The sequence below is a fragment of the Hemiscyllium ocellatum genome, chromosome 24 (assembly GCF_020745735.1).
Source record: "Hemiscyllium ocellatum isolate sHemOce1 chromosome 24, sHemOce1.pat.X.cur, whole genome shotgun sequence".
NCBI lineage: Eukaryota > Metazoa > Chordata > Chondrichthyes > Orectolobiformes > Hemiscylliidae > Hemiscyllium > Hemiscyllium ocellatum.
The window spans coordinates 44104681-44123380 of NC_083424.1; the positions used below are offsets into that span (position 1 = coordinate 44104681).

Consider the following 18700-nt stretch of genomic DNA (forward strand, 5'->3'; position numbering starts at 1 on the left):
GAGAAGCTAGAGAAGTGATTGCTGGGCTCTTGCTGAGATATTTGTTTAGTCAATAGACACAGGTGAGGTGCCGGAAGATTGAAGGTTGGCAAACGTGGTGCCACTGTTTAAGAAGGGTGGTAAGGACAAGCCAGGGAACTATAGAACAGTGAGCCTGACCTCGGTGGTGAGCAAGTTGTTGGAGGGAATCCTGAGGGACAGGATGTACATGTATTTGGAAAGGCAAGGACTGATTAGGGATGGTCAACATAACTTTGTGCATGGGAAATCATGTCTCACAAACTTGATTGAGTTTTTTTGAAGAAGTAGCAAAGAGGATTGATGAGGGCAGAGCGGTAGATGTGATCTATATGACTTCAGTAAGCCATTCGACAAGGTTCCCCATGGGAAACTGGTGAGCAAGTTTAGATCTCATAGAATAGAGGGAGAACTCGCCATTTGGATACAGAACCGGCTCAATAGTAGAAGGTTGTTTTTCAGACTGGAGGCCTGTGATCAGTGGAATGCCACAATGATCGGTGCTGGGTCTGCTACTTTTCATCATTTATATAAACGATTTGGATGCGAGCATAAGAGGTATAGTTAGTAAGTTTGCAGATGACACCAAAATTGGAGGTGTAGTGGACAGCAAAGAGGGTTACCTCAGATTATAACACGATCTTGATCAGATGGGCCAATGGGCTGAGAAATGGCAGATGGAGTTTAATTTAGATAAATGAGAGGTGCTGCATTTTGGGAAAGCAAATCTTAGCAGGATTTATACACTTAATGATAAGGTTCTAGGGAGTGTTGCTGAACAAAGAGACCTTGGAGTGCAGTTTCATAGCTCCTTGAAAGTGGAGTTGCAGGTAGGTAGGATAGTGAAGAAGGCGTTTGGTATGCTTTCCTTTATTGGTCAGAATATTGAGTACAGGAGTTGGGAGGTCGTGTTGCAGCTGTACAGGACATTGGTCAGGCCACTATTGGAATATTGTGTGCAATTCTGGTCTCCTTCCTATAGGAAAGATGTTGCGAAAGTTGAAAGGGTTCAGAAAAGATTTGTAAGGATGTTGCCAGGGTTTGAACTATAGGGAGAGGTTGAATTGGGTGGGGCTGTTTTCCCTGTAACATTGGTGGTTGAGGAGTGACCTTAGAGGTTTATAAAATCATGAGGGGCATAGATAGGATAAAGAGACAAAGTCTTTTCCCTGGGGTGGGGGAGTCCAAAACTAGAGGGCATAGGTTTAGGGTGAGAGGGGAAAGATATAAAAGAGACCTAAGGGGCAACTTTTTCACGCAGAGGGTGGTACATGTATGGAATGAGCTGCCACAGGAAGTGGTGGAGGTGAGTACAATTGCAACATTTAAAAGGCATCTGGATGGGTTTATGAATAGGAAGGGTTTGGAGGGATATGGGCTGGGTGCTGGCAGGTGGGACTAGATTGGGTTGGGATATCTGGTTGGCATGGATGAGTTGGACCAAAGGGTCTGGTTTCCATGTTGTACATCTCTATGACTCTATGGAAATGCAGTTCCTGAACTCTAATCAACTGGCCTTTAAAAGATTCCCACATGTCAGATGTGAATTTACCCTCAAATAGTTGTCACATTCTCCTTTAAGAAATTTTGATATAATTAAAATGCACTTTAGAAAAGAAAGTATTTGTCTCTCTGTGGCAGGTTTTGTTCTAGGATTGAACTACAATACTGCAAGCTCTTGTCTTCTTCAAGTATACCATTCAGCAGTAAATAAAGAAACATTTGGCATAGAGTTAGTGGAAGTCCCACTGTGATTAGAATGTGGCAAACTGCTTTTCTCTTTTTGAATTCACTCATGGGATGTGGGCATTGCTGGATGGGCATTTATTGCCTGTCCCTGGATGCCAATAAGGTGGCAGTGTGCTGCCTTCTAGAACCATTGCAGTCCATTTGGTGTGAGCAGACCAACAATACTGTTAGGGAGGGAGTTCCAAAATTATGACCAAGCGACACTGAAGGAACAACAGTGTATTGCTGAAAATGTGTTGCTGGTTAAAGCACAGCTGGTCAGGCAGCATCCATGGAACAGGAAATTCAATGTTTCAGGCCAGAGCCCTTCGCGAATTTCCTGTTCCTTGGATGCTGCCTGACCTGCTGTGCTTTAACCAGCAACACATTTTCAGCTCTGATCTCCAGCATCTGCAGACCTCACTTTTTACTTAACAACAGTATATTTCCAAGTCAGAATGGTGAGAGGCTTAAAGCAGAACTTGCAGCTGGTGGTATTCCCCTGTACCTGCAGCCCTTGTTCTTCTGGATGAAAGCGGTCAAGAGTTGGAAGGTGCTGTCTAACGAACTTTACTGAATTGCTGCAGTGCATCTTGTAGACAGAACACACTGCTATTACCAAGCATTGGTGGTGGAATGACTGAATACTGTGGAAGTAGTGCATATCCAGTGGGCTGCTTTGTCCTGGATGGTGTCCAGCTTCTTGAGTGTTGTCAGGGCTACATTCATCCTGTCAAGTGGGGAGCATTCCCCAGCTTGGAATATTTTACCATGTTAAAGGTTCAAGGTAAATGATAGCTGATGCACGACTTTGATAGATCATGTAAAAAATTGTTGCAACAGGTATAAAATGTTCAGAGATGAGAGTGTGGTGCTGAAAAAGCCCAGCAAGTCAGGCAGCATCCGACGAGCAGGAGAATCAACATTTTGGGCAAAACCTCATAGGCACATCTTACCACTTCTTTTCAATAACCAACTTATCTACTCCAGGAGTTGTATTTTGCTTATAGTCTGACCAAAACTATAATTACATAAGTGACTGATAGCATAAAAGAGCTATTTTGATAGTTGTGAATTATATTCGACAATTAGCTGCACATAATGATGATTTTCAACTCTTTTGCATTTGCTGCCTCCTAGTTATTCCCATGAAGTTCTTTAATTACTTCAATTCTGAGATGGAACTTTCCACAGATCATGTAATCACACGATAGTACTGTAGTCACAGAAATGAGAATATCCTCACGTACATCAGCTGTCAGTCTGGCAGCCAAGCCAAATGTTGAGTTCTGTGCAGTGCACCATTACAGTGGAAGGTCTTCACTGTCCTCAAGCAAAATTTGGCATAAAACTGTGTTTCAAAACTATCTAAACTTTCTGTTGTAAATGTGGCTCTGATGGAATCCAGTGCACCCCCATCCCCCTCATCTCTCTCTCTCTTTCTGTTCATCTGGTATATTTGGTTTCTACTGAATCCACAATAAACTGTCTCATTATAAGTTCATATTATCCAACTCTGCCACCCCTCCCCCCTCCCCCGAACATGATTAATTTAGACAAAATAAAATTCATGAAAACAAGAAGAGAATATTACCTGATGTTTGAGAACGACTGAAAATGCTGGAAATATACAGCAGATTCAGCAGGACCTGCTACAAAAAGACACGTGACTTAAGTCTAGAAATTTATGAGAAATTTATGAGTGCTGATCATGGGTCACACTGAAATGTTCAACATTTTTGGTTCTTATTTCAAATTTACACCTTCCACAGTTTTCTGTTCACCTCAACTTAGCTAGAGTTTTACCTCTTTGGTCTCTTCAGCCCAGTGCAGGAACAGCACTGACAGGAAATCCTACGTGGATTTGCTGGACAAAAATGAAATTTATGCTGGCTTTGGGGGTCTTTGAAATGAGGAAGAGCATTTGAATCATGAAAATAGCTTGATCAAGGTTCATTATAGGAAAAAAGCAGAAGAACAAACAGTGATTAAGTCTGCAAACACTGCAATTTGGCTGAGATTTTAGCAAGATGGCACCGGATATGGTCATTTTGGGAAAACAAATCTTAGCAGGATTTATACACTTAATGGTAAGGTCCTAAGGAGTGTTGCTGAACAAAGAGACCTTGGAGTGCAGGTTCATAGCTCCTTGAAAGTGGAGTCGCAGGTAGATAGGATAGTGAAGGCGGCCTTTGGTATGCTTTCCTTTATTGGTCAGAGTATTAAGTACAGGAGTTGGGAGGTCATGTTGTGGCTGTACAGGACATTGGTTAGGCCACTGTTGGAATATTGCATGCAATTCTGGTTTCCTTCCTATTGAAAAGATGTTATGAAAGGGTTCAGAAAAGACTTACAACGATGTTGCCGGGTTGGAAGATTTGCGGCTGAACAGACTGGGCTGTTTTTCCTGGATCGTCGGAGACAGAGGGATGATCTTATAGAGGTTTACAAAATTATGAGGGGCATGGATAGGATAAATACATAAAGTTTTTTCCCTTGGGTCAGGGAATCCAGAACTAGAGGGCATAGGTTCAGGGTGAGAGGGGAAAGATATAAAAGAGACCTAAGGAGCAACTTTTTCACACAGAGGATGGTGCATGTATAGAATGAACTAGCAGAGGAAGTGGTGGAGGCGAGTACAATTGCAACATTTAAAAGGCATCTGGATGGGTATATGAATAGGAAGGGTTTGGACGGATATGGGTTGGGTGTCGGCAGGTGGGACTGGATTGGGTTGGGATATCTGGTCGGCATGGACAGGTTGGAGCGAGAAGGGTCTGTTTTCTTGCTGTACATCTCTATGACTCTGTGACTCTAAAAGAGAAGTTGTTGAGGGTGAGGATGAGTTTGGCCGCACGGAGGAGGGTAGTGGTGGGTGGGAATGGTTCAGGCCGTTGCTTCAGGAAGAAGCGGAGAGCCCTGAGACCACCCTCTGGGGATGGACGTCAAAAGGGATTGCTTGTCCATTGTAAAGAGGAGGCAGCTGGAGCCTGCAAACTGGAAATTCTGGAAGGTGGGACTAGATTGGGTTGGGATATCTGCTCGGTGTGGACGGGTTGGACCGAAGGGTCTGTTTCCAAGCTGTACATCTCTATGATTCTTTGCAAGCTCCTACATGCAGATCCAAGTTTCCTGTTTCCTATAATCATTCTACATTCTTTAAACTTAATAGAACTCATTATTGACTTTCGGCAGGATGTTACTCATGCCCCGCTACATATTAACAGCACACAGGTGGAATGAGTGGACAGTGTCCAGCTCCTAGACGTGGCCAAGCTTTCTTGGACTCTTCACGTGGACGCACTAGTTACAAAGGCCCAACAATGTCTCTTCTTCCTCCAGCAGCTGAGGAAATTTGGCATGACAGTAAATCCCTTGCCAACTTTTATAGGTGCGCCATCAAGAGCATTCTGTCTGGATGTATCACTCACCACCTGATATGGCAACTGTACCATTCAAGATCGGAGACAGTTACAGAGAGTGGTGAACTGAGCCTGGACAATCACAAAGGCCAACCTCCCATCTATGGAATCCATCTACCAGGCCCGCTGTCAAGGAAAGGCTGCCAGCATTCTCAAAGATCCATTCCACCCTGGCAATACTACAACCTCTACCATCGGGGAGAAGGTTCAAAGCCTAAACACACGCACCAGCCAGTTTCAAAACAGGTTCTACCCTACTGTTGTTAGAATACTGAATGGACTCTCAAACTCTTAACATTCACCTGTACCCGTGTTTTTGTTTTTGCCGCTGTTTACCTATTATTTACTATCTATGCAACTTAACTCTGATCTACCTGTATTGTTCGCAAGACAAAGCTTTTCACTGTGCCTTGGTACACATGACAATAAATCCAATTCAATTCAGGAGAAAATAAACTGCAGATATTCACTGTTTAAATTGATTTAAACTGAGGAGCAACAGCAGCCAGAATAAAAGATACGTGACAGGTAATAAATATTTGTCTAAAGAATAAACATAATCTTTACATGGCTTTAAAAATACTAGCCGAGCTCCCTGACGTGTCCGGACATAAGTGTGCCACAAAATGTGATATTGGACAATCCAATGAAAACTTTGCAAGTTGGATCTCTCACCTGCCCTGAGTTACAATAGGGCAATATATGCCCAACAGGCCAGTCATTTGTGAAAGAAATAAAATAGCATTCACAAATGAAGGAAATTGAAGACATCAATGCAAATCTGGAAATATACCACGAGACTGCTCAGAATAAATGCAAATTGAATTTATTTAAAGACAACGGTTTATTGTTTCTGCTCATTTAAATCTTCTATAGCTTTTTAATAATCTGCATCAAGAAATCTGATTGCATTGTAAAGTGGCTCAATGTGCTCATATTAAAATGAATTTAAGCAGCACCTAATATTCATGCTGCCTACTCATTAAAATCCCACAAATGTACAGCCAGTATTAACCTGTGATGATCTGCAGCTTCAAGCCTATGGATCATGATTTTGGGTGCTTCAGATACCCCTGAGAGACAGCCAGAACTGCTTAATGGGAAGATACATCCCAACCACAAGGGATGAACTCAGATTTCTCCAGTTTCCTCATTTCCCCTCCCCCCACCTTGTCTCAGTCGGTTCCCTCAACTCAGCACTGCCCTCCTAACCTGCAATCTTCTTCCTAACCTCTCATCCCCCCACCCCACTCCGGCCTATCACCCTCACCTTGACCTCCTTCCACCTATCACATCTCCATCGCCCCTCCCCCAAGTCCCTCCTCCCTACCTTTTATCTTAGCCTGCCTGGCACCCTCTCCTCATTCCTGATGAAGGGCTTATGCCCAAAACGTCGAATTTCCTATTCCTTGGATGCTGCCTGACCTGCTGTGCTTTAACCAGCAACACATTTTCAACTAATGGGAAGATACGCTGAGTGCAAAATGAAGGAAGCATTCAAAGGCAGAAAAATAACTTCAACAAGCACCAAGCAACATGTTGATTCTCTGATACTGTCTTGGTGGTCATAATTTTGAACAAAAGGTTTTCCAGACACTTTCCAAGAATTCATCAGATTTACGTGGAGTGGAAGTGGCTGGGAGCATGAAGAAACTCCTCGACAGCAAGGGAGGGAGGAAAGGAGAAAATTAAAGGCAAGAGAGTGCGAGACCTTTTTGTGGTAATTTTCATTAGAACTGGGTAATGATAGGAAAACCTAGGCTCTTCTCTTTATGTTGCATTGGGAACTGAATCCTGCATTAGTGAGTCACTTTGTGATCAAACAGCACATTTGATTGTTTTTATTACTATTATTCAACCTGATTTTTTTTTGTCCTGTGTGAGGGCAATGGCCTTCATATGCTATGTTTACCATCAATTTTTATATACTTACTGGGCTCTGCTGTGTAACGTGGAGATCCACAGTTAGCTTCCTCCCTGGAGTAGGGAGACTTCATTCGGCCTACATTTTGCCTCTGTCAGACCCTGCAGACTCAACTACTTACATACAGGAACACCAGACAACTTCGGGGAGAAGTAGATTTTGATTTCTGCAAAACTGGGATAACTTCCCCCAATGATTGTAGGCTTTTACAAACTGTCCCTCCCAATGGCATAACGGCTTTGTGTAAGTGGTCAAACTATGCCTTTGTAGGAAGGCTGCCTTTAGATGTTTCATTATAAACCGTTACCTGCTCAGCAGGAAATTTGTGCTCTCTGTCTAGCTGTGCAGCAACTGGAGTGAGTTCCTTTTCCGCAAAGCCTCTGCAGGTATCCCGCAGCAACTGATGAGTTTCTGGAAGTTCCACCATCTGATAGACTGTATACAGTTTGCGTAAACATCCTGACCTCACGGCTGCAGGAAGTGGAAATACAGAATAACTGATCAGAAACAGTTGCTGCTATTTGGTATTCTATTTCTTGGCTTAAAAATGTGTTGCTGGAAAAGCGCAGCAGGTCAGGCAGCATCAAAGGAGCAGGAGAATCGACGTTTCGGGCATAAGCACTTCTTCAGGAATGAGGAGGGTGTGCCAAGTAGGCTGAGATAAAAGGTAGGGAGGAAGGACTTGGGGAAGGGGCACTGGGAATACGATAGGTGGAAGGAGGTTAAGGTGAGGGTGATAGCCCGGAGTGGGAGTGGGGGGGGGCGGAGAGGTCGGGAAGAAGATTGCAGGTCAAGAAGGCGGTGCTGAGTCTGAGGGTTGGGACTGAGAAAAGGTGGGGGGAGGGGAAATGAGAAAGCTCCCCCCACCTTTTCTCAGTCCCAACCCTCAGTCTCAGCACCACCTTCTTGACCTGCAATCTTTTTCCCGACCTCTCCGCCCCACCCCCTCTCCTGCCTATCACTCTCACTTTAACCTCCTTCCACCTATTGTACTTTCAGCGCCCCTCTCCCAAGTCCCTCCTCCTTACCTTTTATCTTAGCCTGCTTGGCACACCCTCCTCATTCCTGAAGAAGGGCTTATGCCCGAAACGTCAATTCTTCTGTTCCTTTGGTGCTGCCTGATCTGCTGCGCTTTTCCAGCAACACATTTTTAAACTCTGATCTCCAGCATCTGCAGTCCTCACTTTCTCCTGTTCTATTTCTTGGCAAAATCTCTAAATGCTTTCATCAATGCTAACAGTATTGCACTTATCTGGAAGTCATTGTAAAGGTCAAGCATTATATTGTATTTAAAAGTGCAAAACAACCAAGTGCTGCATGCATAAGTTCATCAATTAAAGGCCAATCATCACTGGCGAGGCGATAACCATCATTTATTTTCATTGCACAAAAAGAGCCAATTATACTGGTTCTGATACATACCAATGGGGAAACAGTTTGATAGGAGGAGAAACACAGCTTGCATTCTGAGCAACTGAGCTGCCAATCACAGTTAATCAGGCAGAGATCATCCTTTTCAGCCCTAACCCTTCTCCAGATGGGAGGTTTCCAGTCTTAAATCAGGTGATTAAAGCACCCAGTTGCGTCAAAAGTAATCAACATATAAACTACTACCTGGATTTCTTGGGTCCTATAATTAGATTAACTTGGCCATGGGATATTAGCCACTGTAACAACTATCACAGTGTTCAAGGGTTCCCTTTATTCATCATAAATCATCTATAACACTGTCTTTCATTCTCTGAATCAGAAAATTTATGTTCGAATACCATTATATATTAAAGTACATAATCTACCATTTCGGGGCAATTCTAAGAATGTTAACGGTTCTATCATCTTTAAACACTGGCAAAGTAAATTGACCCAGTCAAACTTATTGTCAGCTTTTAACCTCTGCTGAATTTTGGATCATTAAAGGAATTTAGTCAGTTTTATCAGGCAAAAATGAGGCTCTAAAGACACCCTCCCCAGCCAGGGGAAAGAACTTTTCTGCAGTCACCCTGCCTAGCCCTTTCTATTTTCTAGTGATATCTTCTTTCATTCTTCGAAACTCAAGAGAATATAGGGTCAGAATCCTCAATCTCTCACCACAGAACAGTCCCATCATTCCAGGAATCAATCTAGTGAAAATCCAATACAAAGGAACACCAAGATCGAAGTGAATAATTTTCTCATTTCAGTCCTAATTGATTGACCCTTATCTTGAGACTGTGCCCCTTTGTTCAAGATTCAACATCCAGAGGAAACAACCTCAATGTCAACCTTGTCAAGCCCATTCAGAACCTTATACAGTACATTTGAATAAGATTCCTTCTCCTTCTGCTAAATTCCATGAAGATAGACCTAACCAGCTCAACCTATGTAAATAAGAAAAATTCCTCATCCCAGGAATCAGCCGAGTAAACTTTCACTGAACTATGTCCAATTAAAATGTGCCCCTTTTAAGTAACAAAAACTGACATTAGATTAGATTACTTACAGTGTGGAAACAGGCCCTTCGGCCCAACAGGTCCACACCGACCCGCCGAAGCGCAACCCACCCATACCCTTACATTTACCCCTTACCTAACACTACGGGCAATTTAGCATGGCCAATTCACCTGACCCGCACATCTTTGGACTGTGGGAGGAAACCGGAGCACCCGGAGGAAACCCACGCAGACACGGGGAGAACGTACAAACTCCACACAGTCAGTCGCCTGAGTCGGGAATTGAACCCGGGTCTCAGGCGCTGTGAGGCAGCAGTGCTAACCACTGTGCCACCGTGCCGCTCCAAACTCAATACTCTAGGTGCAGTGTCATCATTGCCCTGTACAGATACAGCAGGACTTCCTTACTTTCAAAATCTGTCCCTCTTGCAATTTAGGCCAACAGTCCCTTTGCTGTCTTAAGTATTTGCACTTGAATGCTGATTTTTGTGATTCATGTACAATGTCTTCCAGGTGGCTTAGCACTGCAGCATTCTGCAATCTCTCTTTATTTAACATTTTGCTTTCCTATTCTTCCTAATAAAGTGGACAACCTCTGATTTTCTCTCATATACTCCACCTATCAAATGTTTGCCCGCTAACCTAACCTCTTTTATGACTCTTTGTATTCTTAACACAACTTGTTTTCCTACCTATGTTTGCACTATCGCCAAATTTGGCCGCAGTACAGTCAGTCGCTTCATCCAGTTTATTAATGTAGATTATAAATAACTGAAGCTTCAGGATTGACAACTGTGGCACTCCACTAGTTACAGATTGCCATCCTGAAAGTAACTCAGTTATCCTAAACAATGTTTCCAATTAGTTAATCAGTCATAAGTCCAATTTCTTGTGCAGCAACCTTTGATATAGCCAAAGTCAGAAGTTACAAGACACCAGGTTATAGTCCAACAAGTTTATTTGAAATCACAAGCTTTCGGAACGCTGCTCCTTCATCAGGCAAGGAGACTTCACCTGACAAAGGAGCAGCGCTCTGACAGCTTGTGATTTCAAATAAATCTGTTGGACTATAACCCGTTGCTCTGCGACTTCTGACTTTTTCCACCAACCAATCCAACACCATGGCTTTTACATGGCAATTTAACAAATGCATTTTGGAAATCCAAATACACTGCATTTATTCGTTCCCCCTTTATTTATCCTGCTTATTATACCCTCAGGGATCTGCCAACCAGAAATGCCTTGCTCATTCCTACTCTCTAATGTTTCTGTTTGTTAACCATTCCTCCATCCATATTAATCTTAAAAATATGGTCAGTTCTTGTATAATGTGATAGTTATAAGAAAAGTTGCACTTTAGAAACAGTGCTTAACATGCTAGCACTGTAATCACGTTACAGCCAACGCACGTTTTAAAAGCTTATGCTTTAGAAACAGCATCCCCAATTCTTTAGTTATGTCACAGGGAAAATGTGCATTATAAAGAGCAATCTGTAGTCAAAGATTCGCTTCCTCAAAAAGTGGTGGAAATAGATCTCCAAAGACTCTCAACCCTCTGTGAAATAAAAAATGTACTCATCACTGACTTAAAAGGGCGACCCTTTACTTTTAATCAATAAATCCAAGTTCTAGATTCTCCAACAACAGGAAACATCTTTTCCACATGAACCTTGTCAAGACCCTTCAGTACATTACATGTTTTATTCAATCCCCATTCCAAGTACAGTTAGTATAGTGTACCTTCTCTGAATTGCTTCAAGTATACCTTCATCCTTCCTCAAGTAAGGTGACCAATATTGTACACTCTGGATGTGGTCTCACTAGTGCCCTGTACAATTGAGGCATAACATCCCAACTTTTGTATTCAATTACCATTGCAATAAGTTATAGCAGGAGAAAGTGAGGACTGCAGATGCTGGAGATCAGTGCTTAAAAATGTGTTGCTGGAAAAGCGCAGCAGGTTAGGCAGCATCAAAGGAACAGGAGAATCGACGTTTCGGGCATAAGCCCTTCTTATGCCCGAAACATCGATTCTCCTGTTCCTTCGATGCTGCCTGACCTGCTGCGCTTTTCCAGCAACACATTTTTAAGAATAAATTATAGCACTCTTAATCACTTCCTGTGCCTGCATACTAACCTTAAGCAATTTGTTCACTTGGATACCCGGATCCCTCTGCATCTTAGACGTCTGCAATCTCTTATCATTGAGACAATATACTTTATTCTTCCTGCCAGAATGGACAGTTTCACATTTTTCTCACATTGCACTCTATTCTCAGATATTGGCCCACTCACTTAACCTATCTGTATCTCTTTGTAGCCTCTTTACGTCCTGTGCACAACTGATTTTCCTAACTAACTTTGTGTCATCAACAAATTTTACAATCATATCTTCAGTCCCTTTATCCAAGCCATTTATATAAGTTCCGAAAATTTGAGAACCCAGCAGCATTCCCTGTGGTGCATCACTCATTACATCTTGCCAACCAGAAGAGGACCCACTAATGCCTCCTCTCTGATGCTTCCCTATTAGCCAGGTGTTCTTCTAACCATGATTTGGTGATGCCGGTGTTGGACTGGGGTGTACACAGTTAAAAATCACACAACACCAGGTTATAGTCCAACAGGTTTAATTAGAAGCACACTAGCTTTCGGAGCGACGCTCCTTCACCAGGTGATTGTCTAACCATGCCATGTTAATTCAACCTCTTTGAGCTTTTATTTTCCATAATAACCTTTAATGTTGCAGCTTAACAAATGCCTTCTGGAAATCCAAGTACAGTACAGCCACCACTTTATCTATAGCATATTTTACTTCCTCAAAGAACTCCAATAAGTTTGTTAAACATGGCTTTGTTCTCACAATACTATGTTGCTTCTGTCAGATTACTCTGAACTTTTCCAAGTGCTCTAATATAATGGCTTTAACAATAACTTCTAACATCATCCCCATAACAGATGTTAAGATAATTGGCCTGTAGTTTCCTGCTTTCTGCCTCCTTCCCTTTTTGAATACAGGAGTTACATTTTCTATTCTAATGAAGCCTTCCACAATTTTAGAAAATGAAAGCCAAAACATCAACTATCTCACTGCCCACTTCTTTTAAGACCCAAGGATGAAGTCTATCTGGTTCTGGGGAAGTCAGCTCACAATAATAAGCTACAAAGTAAGTCAGCTTCAACAATTTGCTCAGTACCACTTCTCTGATGATTGTAATTTACATGTCTCTCCCTCACTTCCATTTCCTAATTTGCAATGTAGGATGTACCTGCTGCCTTTGTGAAACAGCTATTTGTCTTCCATCTCCTTATTTTCCATTCATTCTCCAGACCCACATTCCAAATGACAAGGGCTCTCTGTGCTGACTGTTTCCCTTTTCACATATTTACAGAGTCGCACTATCTTTTGAAATACTTCAGTTAATCTTCTCTTATATTTTAATTTTTCCCATCTTATTTATCTTTTAGTCAATCTTTGCCTTTCTTAACATTGTACCCATTTTCTGACCTGTCTAATACACAGTAATATGTTTGTTGTTTCAGTTTGATACAATACCTAATTAATTTAGTTAACCACAGATGGTAGGCCTTCCTCCCAGCATTTTTATTACTCAATGGTAATCTCTTCTCTACTTGGTATATCCTGAAATATCTCCAATAAATGGCTGCTATTGTTTCTCTAATGGCCTCTCTCTTAGCCTTATTTGTCAATTCAATGTGCTAATGCTGTTTTATGGCCTGAAATTGTCCTTATTTAAGTTTAAAACACGAAACTTTGACCTATTACCTCTCCATCAAATTGAATGTAAAATTCAAGAATAATATGAGCACTGCTTCCTGTGGACACCTTCACTTTGAGGCTATTAATTTATCTGATGCTGTTGTGAAATCCCAGGTACATAGTTTGCAGCATAGTCTGTTCTCTGGTGGGCTGCAGAACACACTATTCTAAGAAACTATTCCACAAACATTCTATGAAATCTTGTTTTAGGCGACTTTTGCATATTTGATTTTTCCAGTCTACACGTAGATTAAATTCTCCATGATTATTGCATACCTTTTCGATAAGCTCCCATTATTCATTCATTTACACTCCTTCCACTATGTAATTACTGTTTGAGAGTTTATACATCACTCCCACAAATGATTTCTCGTCTTTTATCATTTCTCATCGTGGGCCACCGTGAGCAGCACGGTGGCACAGTGGTTCAATTCCCGACTCAGGCGACTGACTGTGTGGAGTTTGCACGTTCTCCCCGCGTCTGCGTGGGTTTCCTCCAGGTGCTCTGGTTTCCTCCCACAGTCCAAAGATGTGCGGGTCAGGTGAATTGGCCATGCTAAATTGCCCGTAGTGTTAGGTAAGGGGTAAATGTAGGGGTATGGGTGCGTTGCGCTTCGGCGGGTCGGTGTGGACTGTTGGGCCGAAGGGCCTGTTTCCACACTGTAAGTAATCTAATCTCATCCAAACCATTCAAACATGCTCTTCTCCTGAACTTGGGTCATTCCACTCTAACGTGCTAATTCCATGATTAATAACCCATGTACCTTTTCCTAGCTAACGCTCTATCTAATAATGCCCTGTATCTTTCAATATTCAGGTCCCATTCTATATCATCCTGCAAGTATCGTTAACTGCTATCAGATTTTAATCAATTAATTCTATTTACGCTGTCAGCTCAAATACTATTTGTTCCAACTGCCACAGGCATTCAGATTCAGAGTCTTTAGTTTTGTCCTGGTTTTACTCAATTTGGAAATTTTATACTGCCTTCTATAATTAGAGTCATTAAGGTCTACAGCACAGAAAAAGGCCCTTTGACCCATCGAGTCTGTGCCAATCACTGACCCATCCATCAAGGGGAAACGTTTCTTCCCATCTACCCTGTTTATGCCCCTCACAATTTTATACACCTCAATCATGTCCCCTCTCAAATCTCCTCTGTTCCAAGAAAAGCTAACTCTAGTCTGTCCAATTTCATTTTATACCTGAAACTCTCTGGCCCAGGCACCACCCTGGTAAAAATTCTCTGACTGCTCTCCAGTACAATCACATTCCACCTATAATGTGAATTTCAGAACTGCACACACTACATTAGCTGTGGCCTAACCAATATTTTATACAGTTCCAGCATAACCTCCCAGCTCTTAAATTTTATGTCTTGGCTAATAACAGAAAGTACCCAAATGCCTTCTTAATCATTTTATCTTACCTGTCCCATTAATTTAAGCGACCAGTGGCCAAGCACACCAAGTCGCTCTGATCCCTTTTGCTTCCCAGAGTTCTACTGTTCATCATAGGGTCATACAAACCTGCAGCATAGAAAAAGGCCCTTCGGCCCATCACATCCACATCAAAAGCATCCAGCTAATTATTCTAATCCCATTTTCCAGCATTTGGCATGCCTTAGTGTCAGAGGTGCACATCTAAATATTACTTAAATGTTACGAGGATTTCTGCCTTTACCACCCATATAGGCAGTGAGTTGCAGATGCTCACCAACCTCTGGGTGAAAACATTTGTCTTCACATCTCCTGTAAATCTCCTGCCCCTGGTCATTAAGGGGAAACTGCCCTATTATGCTCTTCTTAATTTTATACATCTCAATCATGCCCCCTTCTCAATCTGTTCTAAGAAAAGCCAACTTCAGTCCATCCAATCTCTCTTCATTACTGAAACTCTCCAGCCCAGGCACATCCTGGTAAATCTCCTCTGCACTGCTTCACAGTCCTCCTGTAATGTGGATTCCAGAACTGCATACAATATTCTATTTGTAGCCTAACTAATGTTTAATACAATCTCAGTGTAACCTCCCAGCTCTTAAATGCTATGCCTCAGCTAAACAAAGCAAGTACCTCATATACCTTCTTAACCTCTTTGCCCAAATGTCCTAATCCTTAAAGGACTGGTGTACATGTGTACCAAAACCTCTCTGACCCTCAATGCTTCCCAGGGTCCTACCATTCATCACGTCATGTCAGTCTTGCCCAAGTGCATGATTTAACACATCCAATTGAATTCCATTTGCCACTCATCAGTTTATCTTAACAGGCTATGTAAATCCCTGTAATCTAAAGACTATCCGCCTTACTATTTATCACCATATCAATTTCTATGCAGTTCATAAACTTACTGGTCAACCATCATTCACGTTTAATTCATTTATATAAACCACATTTCGTACGAACCCATAATTTCTGTGAGACCCCGTTAGATACAAAGTTCCAGTCACAGACACACCCTTACACCAACGTCCTCAGCTTCCTGCCACTCAACCAATTCAATATCAATCTGCCAAATTTCCTTTTATTTGCTGGGCTCTTACCTTCACTATCAGTCTCCCTTGTGGCAACTTATTCAAAACCTTACTGAAGTCCAGGTAAACTATGCCTCTTCCAGTTTGGTATCATCTGCAAACTTAACCACATTAGATACTTTTTTGGAATGCAGGTCATTATGTCCCTTTCCTTACTACATCTTCTCAACCTGAATCAACAAGCATGTATTTTATTTCTACTCTTCCATAGTTTCTTATCCATTCCTTGGATTTATTCTGAAATGCCAGGCATACGTTTAATTCAAAGAAACATAGGAAGGAGTAGGCCATTCAGCCCCTCAAGTCTTTTCCACCATTCAATGATTTCATACCTTTCTTTGGCCCATGTTCCTTAATGCCTTAGATAAATTTTGGTTAAGCAATCTTAGATTGAAAATTAACAACTGATCCAGTAGAGGACAGTTCCAAATCTCTACCAACCTTTGCATGAGATGAAGTGTTTCCTATCATCTCTTCTGAACAGTCTAGCCTCAATTTTTAGACTCAGCCCCCTAACATCGTTTTTTGAAGAACTTTGTCAAATGTCATCGAAAAAGTTTCAATGGGCTATATTGTCAGGCTCTGGATTAGTGGTGCTGAATTCCTGATGAAGGGCTTTTGCCTGAAACGTCGATTTCGCTGCACTTTGGATGCTGCCTGAACTGCTGTGCTCTTCCAGTACCACTGATCCAAAATCTGGTTTCCAGCATCTGCAGTCATTGTTTTTTACCTGCATTGTCAGGCTCCCTGTTATCCTCTTGGGTTGTCATTTGCTCAAAAAAAAGACATCCCATAATAGGATTCTAGCCTTTTACAGTTTGTTGGACCAATGGCCTCCTTCTGGTCCTATATCTTATGGTCTAGACTGCTTCAATAAAAAACAAAATATTTTGAATGCTGAAAATCTGGAACAAATTCTAGATTTTTCCAATATAATTCTGAAGAAAGTCAGAACTCTATGACTCTAAATCTAGCAGCAGTGCAAAGAATGAGCTGCTAGAGAAAGTGGAAGTGGTGGGTGCAATTACAACATTTGAAAGTTTATTTAGCATACTGAATGGCCTGGACAGAGTAGATACTGGGAAGATGTTTCCATTGATAAGAGAGACTAGCACCCAAGAGCACAGAATGAGGGTAAAGGGAAGACCTTTTAGAATGGAGATAAGGGAAAGTTCTTCAGCCGGAGAGTGGTGAATCGTTGGAATTCATTGCCACAGAAGGTTGAGGAGGCCAGGTCATTAAGTATATTTGATAGGTTCTTGAGAATCAAGGGAATCAAGGTTTACAGGGAGAAAGCAGGAGAATGGGATTGAGAAACTGATCAGCCATGACTGAATGGCAGAGCAGACTCAATGCAACAAAGAACCAAGAAAATTACAGCACAGGAACAGGCCCTTCGACCCTCCAACTCTGTGCCAATCCAGATCCTCCACCTAAATCTGTTGCCTATTTTCTAAAGGTCTGTATCTCTCTGCTCCCTGCTTATTCATGTATCTGTCCAGATACATCTTAAATGACACCATCATTCCTGCCTCTACCACCTCAACTGGCAACACATTCCAGGCACCCACCATGACCTAATTTCTGCTCTTATTTCTTATGGTCTAATAGGCATCTGGATGGGTACCTGAATAAGAAAGGTTCAGACGGTTATGGGCCAAATGCTGGCAAATGGAATCACATTAGGATATTAGGTTGAACGGAAGAGTCTGTTTCTGTGATGTATGACTCTGCCTGTACAGAGAGAATCAAAGTTAACCTTTCAAGCTCAATACATGTTAGAACTGAAGTGAGGTGGAAAGTACACAATTCCACCCCACTTTTCAGTTTTAAGTGGAGTATATCAAACTCGATACATTAAGGCTCTGTTTTTCTGTCTTCTCAGATGCTGTCAAACCTGACTGCTCCAGCCCTTAGTTAATGGTCACTGTACACTTTGCCCACTTCAGCTGGACGTCATTTACCGGGATTTGAGCTATCGTCACTGCTTCGTTTATCTACCTAATAACAGTGACTACATTTTAGAAGTAACTCGCTGATTACGGCATTCTTTTGTGATGTCCTGGAGACGTGAAAGAGGTGAGGAAAATGCAGTTTCCAATGAAAATTGGGTCGCATTAAAGCCTGAGTGGCACTGTACCACTTGCTCACATAAACCTGTAGTTTTCATGTTTATCGGAAGCCTAACCGTTGTCGTTAATCCAGCCTTTTAAATTCCTGGATGCAGTAAGTATGTGAATGCAGGAGCTCGGGCCTTGGGAGCGGTCAGTGGGTGAAAGGGCAGCACTCCATTGGGAGTGACAGCAGCCGCCGCCGGTCAGGCTCAAGCTGACCCTTCCGCAGGTGGTCTGTGTCCGCGGCGGCTTGGTCCCAGGTCCTGACCCCCAAACCCCTGCTCCTTACAGAGGTTTAGCTCTCGTCAAACTCACTCATTGCTCTGGGGATTCTCCGCAGCAGCGAACCCATCCCTGCAGGTGTCCTGTGCATCCCGCACTGTGTCCCCCCGACCGCTCCGGGCCGCACTGCTGCGTTCCACACCCAAACCCCAACAATAATTCCGCCCTGAGAAGCTGTCAATGCTAGTGCGGGGTCCTCTCTCATATTAAAGTACAAGGATTATATTATTTAAATATTAAAACCGTTTTTTCCCTCTCCTCAGACCCTGCCAAACCTGCTGTTTCCATTGTACCAAACGTTTATATGGATTTTTCATTTTATAATTATTGCAAACGATTAGTTGATTGGGACAACACCACTATTATAGGGCAAGCCAAACAGAGAACAGCCAGGGAATTCCACCCTGAGGCACTCATCCACAAATTCTATCAACAGACACATTGACCTAGACCCTGTATACCAGCCACT

The 18700-nt window shown here is 42.3% G+C and overlaps 1 protein-coding gene across 3 annotated transcripts in view; it reads right to left on the bottom strand.

Moving 5' to 3' along the window:
- acads (acyl-CoA dehydrogenase short chain) overlaps positions 1-18350 on the bottom strand; it is a 190530-nt gene extending 172180 nt beyond the window's left edge. For 2 of the 3 annotated variants that reach the window (XM_060843728.1, XM_060843727.1), the window contains exons 1-2: positions 18265-18334; positions 7400-7563 (exon numbers count right to left, since the gene is read on the bottom strand). In XM_060843728.1, the coding sequence (XP_060699711.1) occupies positions 7400-7563; positions 18265-18322 (222 nt within the window). In that variant the 5' untranslated portion in view covers positions 18323-18334. Of the gene's footprint in view, positions 1-7399; positions 7564-18264 lie in introns of all 3 variants that reach the window. The other variant, XM_060843729.1, reaches the window with a different exon arrangement.
- Between the last annotated feature and the right edge of the window lie 350 nt (positions 18351-18700).